Below are 13,083 nucleotides of genomic sequence, written 5' to 3'. Positions count from 1 at the left end.
GAAAGAAAGAAAATGTAACCACAGCACAACACATTCTCTGCTATGAATCCTATTTATATAGTCACGAAAATGTGAGCAGCAAGTTCTGATCTAACCAATACTTAAGATATAAAATATTGGAGGGTGGGGAAAAATAAGTATGCTTCAATAGATGAGGAGTGAGGGATGTATGAGAGGTAAATTCTCATCTTCCACGTTAGGAAACTGATAGATACTATTTGAATTGGAAAAACACAGAACAAGAAATAGCAGCATGAGATTGTTATTTAGACATAGGAAAACAAATACCAGAAAAAGTGGCAAAAATTGTGATGGTTGCTTCTGGAGAGGGGGGCATTTAGGGTGGCAAGAGTGGAGCTGGGCAGTGATGATTTCGATTATAAACAAAAATGCATTACATGCTGATCACAGAAAAATTACAGAAATGCAAAAATGAGAATAAAAGAGTCCCTATACTCTTTCTATCTAAAGATTAACACTATGAATCTACTAGCGCCTTTTGAGTTTATGTGCGTTTTATATTATTGAGATGTGATTTATATATTTTATATTTTACTTTATTTACTTGACAAAAGCATTTTCCCCTTTATTATGTTCTTCATAAATATTTTCATGGCAATGTATTTCATAATGGATAACATTATTTATTTAGGTGTAACAATTTAGGTCTGTTCCATAATATTTTGGTATGAAAAATTTCAAAGATAGAGACAAAAGGGAAGAACTATATAGTGAAACACTATATATATTCCTCCACTAAAGTTCTACAATTAACATTTTGCTATGCATGCTCTATCACACATTTATCAATCTATTTATCCCTCTATCCATCCATTGATCCATTTTATGTTTTGAGGCATTTCAAAGTAAGTTGCAGACTTTGGTATACTTCATTCTAAGCACTTCAACAGGCAGACCATTAGTGCTAGTACAATATATATTTGTGGTTCTTTTTCTTAAGTAAATTGTACATACAATATGCACAAATCTTAAGCATATCATTTAATGAATTTCAACAAATGCATACTCCGGTGTAACCCAAATCCCTATCAAGATGTAGATTACATTACAATCACCCCAGAAAATTCATGCACATTTCCCTCTCAATCCATATCCCTACCTCCTACCCCCTACACCCACAAAGGCAGTCACTGTTCTAATTTTTTAAATCTATTCCAGAACTTCATATAATGGGAATAATACAAATGTGCTTTTTCATATAAGGCATTTTGCACTTGGCATAATGATTTTGAGATTCATTCATGTGTGCAGTGCATCATTTGTTCTTTTATCTTGCTGAGCAGCATTCCTTTGCATAAATACACAACAGTTTAAGTTATTCTCTTGCTAATGGACACCTGCAGCTGTTTCTAGTTTTTGCCTATTATTATTAAAACTGGTATGAACATTCTTATAAAAAGTTTTTGTGCAGTGTAAGTTTTCATTTCCTTTGGGTAAATACCTAGCAATGGAATTGCTTTGTCATAGGATACGTTTTTTTCCTTGGTTTATTTTTTTGGTGGGGGGAATAGTTTAATATGTAACAGTAGGCCAACTGGGGAGGGCAAGAGCCCCCAAGGCCTCAGCCCTTCTCCCATGATGCTCTGGGACCTGTGTATCTGGGCCAGTCCCATGTCTTCCTCGACTCTGAGGCCCTCAAGTCCCAGGGAAGGGTGGGAAAGTAAGGCGGATAGCTGGGGGCTCAGCCCCAAGAGTTCAGGGAGGCAGACAGGTTAGTTGAATTGGGCCTTGGAAATATCCATCTCTGGATGTTGATCCATGAACTTTTTCAGAATTTTCTGTTTCTTCTGCTTGTCCAAATTGGGCAACCCCATGGACTTCTGTCTTTGGTCATACATCTCCTTTTCTACCATGCTGTGTGTCTCACTGTCCAGGTCTGAGATCTTGGAGTTCTCACGGTCGATCTTCTTGGTATTGATCTCAGGGTCACTGGACACCAAGCTGCTCCACCATTCTACCTTGTTGATCTCCAGATGCACTGTCGCCACTTGCCATCCTCAAGGAGCCATGAGCTCTCTACCCTCACTTCATTGTAGAGCTCCCAGTCAGTGATCTCCGGCTGCCCCTTGAGTCCCACCCCGAGGTGTGGCTACTGGATGTTCACCACCACATCCTTCCCCTTCAGCTGGACGTTCACACAGAAAGACACGGCCAGCTCCAGCTATGACAGGGTCTAGATCCAGGGGTAATTGGACAGGTCGTCCCCATTACAGAGGTTGGGCTTCAGTTTCCCTTTGTCCTTCTCCTCCTCCTCCTCCTAGTCCTCCTCACCTCCTGCTTCCCTGGTGAGCAAAGGCCGCCATTCTTGAGCTGTGCTTCATGATTATCTGGTAGGTAATGGATGCAAGCTTTATCTGGTAGGTAAAGGAGGTAGAGAGGTTAGCTGTAACCTCTCTATCTCCTCATCGGTCAGCCACTTGATCTGGGCCCAGAGCTCTCTGACTTGGCTTCTACATAAAGTTATATAAGAATTTACCAGATTTTCCAAAAAGAGCCAAGATGTAGGGATAGTAAGACTTTTTAATCTGTGTCATTTTTTGGTAAATTGTATTTTTAAGAAATTTGTCCATTTCAATGGTCACATTTACTGGAATAAAGTTGTTCATAATATTCCCTTGTTATACTTTCAATGTCTATAGGATCTACAGTGAGAATCCCTCTTTCATTCCTGATAGTAGAGATTTATGTTCTTTCTTTTCCATTCTCTCTCCTTCTCTTTCTCTTTCTAGATAGGGTTTTTTTTCGTGTGTTTTTTCTTCTTCAAATTTGTTGACCTATTCAAAGAAACACCTTTGGTTTTGTAAATTTTCTCTATTGTTTGTCTATTTTATGTTTCATTCATTTCTGTTTTTATCTTTATTTTCTTCATTTTACTTAGTTTTGGTTTAATTTTTTTTTTCATAGCTTCTTATGGTAAAATCTAAGGTCATTAATTTCAAATGTTTCTTCTTTTTCAATATAAGCATATTAGATTACAAATTTCCCTCTATGCTCTGATTTTGCTGAATCCCATAAATTTTGATATATCTTTATAATGATTTCAAAATATTTCTGACTTTCTCCTTTGATCCACAGATTATTTTAAAGTGTTATTTAATTTCTAAATATTTAGGTGTTTTATAGATATTTTTGTTACTAATTTATAACTTAATTTCTGTCATCAAAATCACATACTGTATAATTTCAATCCTTTCAAATGTATTGAGACTTGTTTTACAGCTGAGCATATGTCTATCTTGGTGAAGGTTCCACGTGCACCTGAAAAGAATGTGTGTTCAACTACAATCCACAACTGTTGATTAGGTCACACTGATTGATAGTATTATTCAAATCTATATCCTTCCTGTTTTTATTTTAATCTAGTTGTTTTAATTACTGAAAAATATTTTAAAATCTCCACCTATGGCAGTGGATTTGTCTGTTTTTCCTTTTTCCCCCTTTGGTGCTGTTAGGTTTTTCTTTGTGTATTTTGAATCGCTGTTATTAGGTACTGTACTAGTTTTCCATTACTGCTCTAAGCAAATGATCACAAACAGTGGCTTAAAACAATCCAAATTTATTATTGTACAGTGGGCAGCACCAATCATTAAGTTATTTATCGTGGTTTTCAAAAATCTAAGAGCCTGAACTTCAGAAACAAAAATAGTCTTACTATATAGATTTGTTTATTTATGACTTCAGACCCAGCGTTCTGATTGTTCAAGCTCCAAGCTCAATACCCCAGTATTGAATTCATTCTTTTGGCTACCTATATATAGATATGTATCGATAATTCTATGTTAGTTTTTTTTTTTTTTTTTCTCTCTCCTGATAATGACTCTTGATTTCCTTTACATTACTAAGAAATTTTCACCTTAGCATTTCTCAGGATTACAGAAACATGGCATTTGGCTTTAATTTTTACTGAGTCTTCCTGGCCAAGATTTCCTGGAATTGTTCCATGACTATTCCAAGTCTTGACTGAAAACTATAGTTGGAAGAATAAATGACAGATTCCAGGTGCTAATTGTTGTCTTCAAATGAGTACTGATCCTGGAGCCAAAAGAAACACAACCCATTGCCTGCTCTGGGGGTATTTTTAGAGTTGTTGCAAACACAGGATCTTTATCTTGAGAGATGGCCAATATTTTTAAAGTAGCTAATAAACAAAATGTATTTATAAAAAAATGTATATTTCTCCTTATACAAATAAAATACTGTGCTCACTTCATTCCATTTGCACTAGAAAGAGTGCTTGACTAGGAAAGGAAAGTTTTCTCTGATCCTTCCCTGTCGGCCATGATAATGAAGCAAGCCTTACATTCTTATCCATTAATATGTGTACACTGATCTTATTATTTCTCCCTACAAATACTATAAATTCCTCAAGCTTTAGCCTTTATCCTACGTTATCCAGATAGCTGTTGGTGAGGACCCTGAAGAGGATCTGAATTCCCCCACTAGAATGTAATACATTCAGTAAAGGATCGAAGCTGTAAGAGTTAAGAGAATAGCTCTTAGAGTGAGATTTTGAACTTCAAGTTCAAAATCTGCCACTTTCTATGCAATCTTTGGATTTTCTACAATTTCCTCAAATTTGTAGGAAAAGAGATAAAAAATATATTTGCCTACTTCATTTGGTTGTTTTTGAGGATGAAATATGGTAAGGCATATAAAAGTGTGCCGACAGTTCCTGCCATATTGTTATTAGTATTATCATTGCTGTTATTTACCCCTATGGTAAATGCCCAATAAACAACTGCCTAAATAAACACTTGTTGAATTAAAAAGTGCTATTTTGGTGAAAGAGAAAAAACACACAAATTACAAAAACAAGTTATAAGAAAAAAGTAATAATTGTAGGCTATAAACACTATGAAAAGAAGAGCTAAAAAAAGAATTTTTTAGGAAGCTCATTTCGATAGGCTCATCAGGGAAGGCCTCTTGAAAGAGATGACATGGCAGCTGAAGGAGCCAGCCACACAAAAAGTGGGAAGAACAGCATTCCAGGCAGAGGAATAGCAGGTACAAAGATCCTGAGGCACATGTGCATGTGAACCTTCTAAGAACTGAAAGACCACCAGGGGGTTGGAACAGAGTGAGTAATGGTAGAGGAGCACCAGATGCTTCAGAGGTAGCAGAGGCCAAACACAAAGGGCCTTCCCTATAGGACAGAGTAGAAAGTTTGGCTTTTGGTCTAAGTGCAAAGGGAAGACACTGAAGGGTTTTAAGCAAACCAATCACAAAATCTTCAGACTTAACCTATGACTCACCAACTCAATTTGAAGGAAATAAGAATTTCTGAAAATATTTGGAACTTGTCGTTTAGAGAAACTTAAAGTATAAATGTAGAATAAAATATTCTTCATTATGATTGAAATTACTGATTAACAAAAAAACCAAAACTCATTTTGGGATACTTAGTAAAGATTTTGTCCACTTCTCTTTCTTTCACACATGTCATGAATTATGTAAGGAATACTGTGACCCATTTAAGATGAAGGAAGGCAAGCACTAGGCAGGAAGGGTTACGAGTAACTGAGACAGAGGGCCATAGTTGACAGCTATGAGGGCACAGAATGGGAGCATATATCTGAGCTACGAGGACCACATTAAATGAGACACAATTTGGAAGATGCTATGCGTTAGATTTCTTACCAATAGGAAGGGCAGGATTCCAGTATAAAATTATGAGACATTGTAAGATGTTGGACATTCCAGCACAAATGTTATAAGGAGACTTAAAGAAAATGTAAATTTATACATCAGAGAATTATCTTTACAAATCAATCTCCTCTTAGGGTAACATGCCTTTGTCACTGTAAGCTTCTCTTTTGAAGCTGCTTCTTTCCTTTCATATATATATATTTTTTACTTGCTTCATATTAGTGACCCTCTTGGCACTAATTAAGACCACTGCCATTAATATAATGAAGTGTTTCTATTTTCACATGGTATATTGAGTAATTAATAATATTTCCTCTCTTAAGGAAATTTATTCCTAAGGTAAAGCTTGTGGGGAAATGGTGACATGTTCAGATTTTCATTACCTGTTCACTGATGACAGATTAATTTAAGTGTACATAATAGCTGAGCTTTCCAAAATGTGTCAGTGTTTTGTTTTTTTTAAATTATATTACTATGAGATAGTCATAAGAATAGCCTTGGAGTTAGTTTTAACTTTTTTCTTGGAGGATGAAGGATAGCTTAATACATGTTATCTATAAACTTCATGACAACTAATTATCTTTCATTGCACAGCAGCTGATAATAAGTAAGAGCAAAAATTGTGAATACCTACTGTTGCCAGGTAACTGCGTCCACTGTGCTTCCTGCCACCTTCATGAATCTGTAAGGAATAGAAAGAACAAAGATATTGCAACTGAAAGTAAACCATATCCTCAGGGTTAAATGACAGAGACTGAGACCTAGGTCATCAGGCCAATGCCTGGGCAGCTGTGCTTTCCGAAGGGGTCCACAGCCACAACCATGGCCTGTCCACAGCTGCTGGAAGTTACACTGTACAGAAGGTGAAGGTAATCATACTTTCAGCTCTCCACATATCCTTCACCATTTGGAAATCAAGACACCAATGTGACAGCCTACCTATGTCTGTCTTCCCAAACCCATGCCTGACAGCTCCCACCTCACTTCTTATGATCAAAACTTACCTGTCCATTTCCTGTTCTCTGAGAACTCTGAGATGCACTACATGTCCCAAGGATGACAACACAATAGAAGACTTTGAAAAACCTCAGACCTCTCCTTTTGAAAAGAGCACGGGAAAACCCAATTTATTCATTCAAATATGAAGCACTATCAAATATGCCTCAGTGATGGGCTGCAACATCTGTGTAAATGTAGAAACCTGAGCACCACACAGAGAAATCTAACCATTTCTGGAGACAACTGAGTGTCATCTGACAAACAAGCTCAGCTCCAAAGGGAGACAAGACCTGTTTCCTTGCAAAGCACACAGCAGTCTGGCTAGCAACTCCCCACTCTCCTTTGCTCCTGTAGGTCCCACTAGAACCAAAGGGCCAGGAGGAAGCACCTGAGGCCTCACAGATTCCACAGGGTTTCGGGAGGAGATGGAGGACAGGAGGAGGAGGAAACGAGCAGGAGGAGGAGGCAGCTTGGCTCTTGTCTGTATGGTTTTGCTTCCCCCGCTCCCCCCTCCCACTAGGAAATGGAGCATGGGGGTGATCAAGGAATGGAACCAGTTTGATGGGCTGACCAACACAAATGGGTATTCGAGGGTATACAACATTTACGGAGTACCTACGTAGTACCAGCCATTAATATGTATTATTTCTTAAAATTCTCAAAATTGCTTTGCTTGGTGAGGAGGATATTATTATTGTGATTACACAGATTACTAACTTCCCTACTAGCCAGAGAAGTAGTAACTCCAGACACCCTAAAGAGCCCATTTTTATGGGGTTACGCTACTTCTCTTTGAGAAGAAGGGCATAGGTACCCTCTGCTTTTGGAACCCATGTGTTTCTCTCTCTTGTCTCCTCATCTCCTTTCCCCAGCCCAGGAAAATCTCTTGAGACCGGGAGGGCAGCTCCACTCTCCTCACTATTTCTGGCCCTGTGCCTGAGATCCCCCTTTGAGATTCAAAAGCCAGAAGGACTTTTGCATTCTTTTTTCCATCCTGCCATGTGTTCCCTCTGAGCCAATAAGCATATGACAAGCTACCTGCTTGAATAGGGAGGAGAAAAATGGAAAAATACAGGAAGAACGAAAATCGATAAGCAACCAAAATACTATCCCTTCCATATATATACACATATATATTCTAAGTAGTGGAGACCTGATGATAGTCGTACAAGTGGGAACACCCAAAACTAAAGAAGGGGAGATGAAATTTTGCACCCCCTCCCCAGGAAACTTTAAAAATTAGAAGATCTAGATAAATTTAGATATAAGTATCATTTAAAAAAAAAGAAATAAAATGCTTAAAAATATATTTACATGAGCTTTATTCCTCCAAAATAGTTTCTAAAATCTCTGAAACAGAAATATTATTTTATGTAAAACGGTCTCTATTTACATATAAAAATAACCAGAATGAAAGTAACACTGACATTTATCGTGCTTTCTCATTATAATTTTTTTTTCAGCTTCTTATGTGTATAATTTCACAGAACCCTGTAAATAACACTGGGAGGTAGATATTCCTAATTTATAGTGGAGAAGGCTGAGTCTCATAGAGGTCATATGATTTGCTTAAATTCATAGAGCTGGTATGATTTTCTGATTGTGAACCCTACCCTCTTTCTAGGTTCCCATGCTGCCTTCAAGCTGTTTTCACTGAGGCCAAGAAGTACAGTATAACTCTAAGATGCAAAAAATAAGTTGAATTTTTGCCTTGTGAAAAACACTACCATATTTATCAGAAAAAGAATAAGGGCCTGAGCACCTTCACAGACTTGAGCACTTCAGTACCTTGTTTGTTAGACAATACTCTGGAGCAGGTATAAAAAGGTGACTGATTTCGGGCCTCTACTATGAGACCACCACAATAAAGGTGAGAAGACAGACACAACGACAATAAGCTCCCAAAGTCTATATGCTGCATGACTGGTACAAACTAACCGCGGTGCGAGAGCAGTCAAGGGAGCAGTTAGCCTTACCTTCTATGGTGTTAGAAGAGAGATAACCATTGAGAAAAGTTTCACATCACACATGACATTGAATCTGACATTGAAAGAAGGGTAGGATTTTGCCATAAAAAGCAGGCTAGGTACAAGAACAGCTTGAGCAAAGCAAAGCAGAGTCAAGGTGAGTGTGTTCTCAGGAGTCCAGTGTGGCTGGATGTCAGAGGACAGGTAAGGGAGTGGCAGGAGGTCAGACCAGCCTGTGATGCTAACACATCTGGCCTTTGTAGGTACAAGTAGGTATAAGTCCATGTCCTATTTATATTTGTATGACTAGCACTCAACATATTATTATAAAATATAATAGCCAGCTCCTTCTTCATGTATTTGGATTTATCCTGTGTTTAAACAAGAGAGGGGGTGCTAGGATCAGACATGAATTTTAGGAAGTTCACTCTGGCTATGGTAAAAGTGAGAGGTACTGGTATGGACAAATTGGCAGGAAATGAATGTAGAAGACAGGAGACATTGATATGTGAGAAGGAAAGAAAGACGTAATTGGGAAACACTGTTGGAGCACTCGAGAGGCCCTGGCAGGTGAGTTTAAGTAGGTGTAAGTAGTTTTAACTGTGGTAGAGGGTAGGTCAGGAACAGACTCTTGATGCTGATGTTGGTTAATGTATTCCAATGATCCTGAATGTGCCTCAAAGAACTCGAAGTAAATAGTCATTGATGATGACAGTGATGTATTCATGAGAAAACTAGAAAGAAAATATGATCATCAATGCCCTGCTTGGCTAAAAGGCTCTGGACAGTCGATTAAGAACACATCTAATTTGGCGTTTTAGAAGTTGGAAAATAGTTCTCCATGGTCCTATAATTTGAAGATCCTCACGTGCATTGGATAATTTGTTCTGCTATGGGTTGATAATTAAGTCCTTAAACAACCTTCCCTTATCAAACGTAGCATTATAAAAATAATGGGAAAACTAGAATTAGGAACATTTAATGTTAATGTTTTCTCCCCACACCCCTACCTCACTTCCCTCAATGAAAATCTACAAAATCTCTAATTAAATATAGAACTTAATGGACTCATATATAGAATATTATACAATTTACAGAGAAATAATTTTAAATTGAATACAGGAAAAGACCAACCATGATCCTGGACAGGAAAAATCAACTATCCTTCTAAACTAATTTATGGGTTTAATAAAATTCTAATTAAAAAAATCCCTGAAGATAGTTTTGAAACTTTATAAAATCATTCTAACATTCATCTGAAGAAGCCAAGAAAATTCTGAAAAATTGGAGTAATGAAGGGACATTTATTTCACTTACCATTTATAAAAATATACAATAAAAGTTGCAATGATTAAAACATTCCTAGCTCAGAAATTAGTCAGGAAATCTATGGAACAGAATTTAGCAAGAGAAAGAAATAAAAGGCATCCAAATTGGGAATGAAGAAGTCAAATTGTCACTTTTTGCAGATGACATGATTCTTTATATAGAAAACCCTACAGACTCCACCAAAAAACTATTAGAAACAACAAACAAATACAGTAAACTTGCAAGATACAAAATCAATGTCCAAAAGTCCACTGCATTCCTATATACTAATAATCAAATTTCAGAAAAAAACAACTTCTTTCGCAATTGCAACAAAAAGAATAAAATACATAGGAGTAAACTTAAAGGATGTGAAGAACCTACAAACTGAAAACTATAAGACATCTTAAAAAGAAATTGAAGAAGATACAGAGAAATGGAAAGATATTCTGTGTTCATGGATTGGAAGAATCAACATAGTTAAAATGGCCATATTACCCCAAGCAATATACAGATTTAATGCAATCCCCATCAAAATTCCAACGGCATTTTTAAAAGAAATAGAACGAAACAATCATCAGATTTTCACAGAATCACAAAAGGCCCCAAATGGCCAAAGCGATCTAAAGAAAAAAAGAACAGGCCAGAGCTACCACACCCCTGGACTTGGACTACAAAGCAACAATATTCAAAACCGCATGGTATTGGCAGAAAAACAGACACACAGACCAATGGAATAGAATTGAGAACCCAGAAACAAACCCACATATATATGGGCAAATAATTTTTGACAAAGGAGCCAAAAACATACAATGAGAAAAGAAAGCCTCTTTAATAAATGGTGCTGGGAAAATTGGATAGCCACATGCAAAAGAAAGAAACTAGATTGCTATTTGTCACCATGTACCAAAATTAATGCAAAATAGATCAAAGACCTAAATATAAGACCTGAAACAATAAATTGCATAGAAGAAAACATAGGTACTAAACTTATGGACCTTGGTCTTAGAGAGGATTTTATGAATTTGACCTCAAAGGCAAGGGAAGTAAAAGCACAAAAAAAAAAAAAAAAAGAAAGAAAGAAAGAAAGAAAGAAAGAAAGAAAGAAAGAAAGAAGAACGAAAGAAAACTTCTGCACAGCAAAAGAAACTGTCAACAAAACAGAGGCAACCAACTGAATGGAGAAGATGTTTGCAAACAACGCCTCTGATAAGGGGTTATTATCCAAAATATATAAAGAACTCATACAACTCAACAACAGAAAAACAAACAATCCAATTTAAAAATGGGCAGAGGATCTGAACACTTCCCCTAAGAAGACATACAAACAGCCAAGTTATGTGAAAAAATGTTCAACTTCACTAGCTATTAGGGAAATGCAATCAAAACCACAATGAGATACCTCCTCACACCGATTAGAATGTCTATTATCAACAAGACAAGTAATAACAAATGTTGGAGAGGTTGTGGAGAGAAAGGAACTCCCATACACTATTGGTGGGAATGTAAATTGGTACAGCTGCTATGGAAAACAGCATAAAGGTTCCTCAAAAAATTAAGAATAGAATTACCATATGACCCAGGAATTCCTCGTCTGGGTATCTATCCCCAAAATCTGAAAACATTTATCTGTAAAGATATGTGTACCCCTGTCGTGCCGGGTGTCACGCGGGGTCTCTGCTCCCGCTCCCCACATAAGAACGCAGGACATGGTGAGGCCAAATAGAACACCCACGGAGCCATAGACAGGAGAGTCATACCACTATATTCTTGCTGGTGGCCGGGTTGGAGACACAGGAAGCAGGAGCCACACTATTCGCAATCTGCTGTCTACTTCTCTCTGCCAACCAACCTCACTTGCTAGCTGCATTCCGCCGTGCTAACCGCAATCTGCTCCTGCTCGCTCAGACACCATCTTCTTGCTAGCCCGCATTTTCTGCTAGCGTAGCCACGGCAGTTATATTAGTGGCCAGTGGCTCACTGGTTACAGCTGACAGCCAACTAGCCACAGCTGATGGCCATCCAATCACAGTTGATGGCCATTTACTACCTGAGCCAGCACCTTTCCTTGTGAGGCTGAGAGCCTGGGAACTATACTCCTGGCTCTATCCCCACAACCCCTATGTTCACTGCAGCATTATTCATGGTGGCCAAGACATGGAAACAACTGATATGTCCTTTGATAGATGATTAGATAAAGAAAATATGATACACACATACAATGGAATATTACTCAGCCATAAGAAAAGATGAAATACTACCATTTGCAACAAAATGGGTGGATCTTGAGATTATCATGCTAAATGAAATTTAAGTCAGACAGAAAAGGTCAGGAACCATATCATTTCACTCATATGTGGGATATAAAACTGAAAGCAACAAGCGAGTAAGACAAACAACCCAAAACTCAGAGACACACACAAGAGTTTAGCAGTTAGCAGAGGGTAAGGAAGGAGGGGGGGACATAGTAAAGGGTAAATGGGGTCAAATATATCGTGACAGAAGGAGATTTGACTTTGGGTGGTGAATACACAATGCAGCATAGAGATGATATATTTTAGAATTGTACATTGGGGTAACCAATTGTCACCCCAATAAATTTAATAAAAAAGAATTTATTACATAAAAAATTTAGTACATAAAAAAAACAAAGCATTTTTAAAATATGGATTTGTGGCTATTTGAAAAAAATTAAAGTCAGATCCTGACCTATTATCTTATTTTGTATAAGAAATCAAAGTAGTATAGTTTAGTTTCATTATATTCTAAAAAATATTTCAATCACAACTTAATATTTTTAAACAAAGGATATTATCTTCTTAACTTTACTGGTATATTGAAGCTGTAGAAAGTGTTTTAGCTAACTTTGAGAAAACACCTTTATATGATATGTATTCACATGAAAATTGCTATAAACTACAGTTTTCATTTTTCCCTTTTAGCAAAATGATGAGACCAACTTCAAACATATGGAAGCATTTCTACACATATTTTGGGAGGAAAAATCTAATTCACAAATAGTGTCAAACAAAATATGTGTTTTCAGATGCTACCAGGATGACCGAGTGTACCCATGTTTTTTGAGATGTGTAAAAAGCTCACCTAATGTGGGCCAAATGTTCTATTTTTAGAAGTCCTCAAA

At 37.2% G+C, this 13,083-nt stretch overlaps 1 protein-coding gene and 1 pseudogene across 1 annotated transcript in view; both read right to left on the bottom strand.

The window, feature by feature from the left end:
- The window catches only part of HPSE2 (heparanase 2 (inactive)), a 530,253-nt gene that overhangs the window by 180,601 nt on the left and 336,569 nt on the right, over positions 1–13,083 (bottom strand). Inside the window, exon 6 of the mRNA XM_074339233.1 lies at positions 6,302–6,349. Within this exon, the coding sequence (XP_074195334.1) occupies positions 6,302–6,349 (48 nt within the window). The remainder of the gene's footprint in view (positions 1–6,301; positions 6,350–13,083) is intronic.
- LOC109443852 (nuclear migration protein nudC) lies at positions 1,734–2,555 on the bottom strand (annotated as a pseudogene).

The sequence above is a fragment of the Rhinolophus sinicus genome, linkage group LG07 (genome assembly GCF_036562045.2).
Source record: "Rhinolophus sinicus isolate RSC01 linkage group LG07, ASM3656204v1, whole genome shotgun sequence".
Lineage (NCBI taxonomy): Eukaryota > Metazoa > Chordata > Mammalia > Chiroptera > Rhinolophidae > Rhinolophus > Rhinolophus sinicus.
This window is presented reverse-complemented; position numbering and strand designations above follow the sequence as displayed.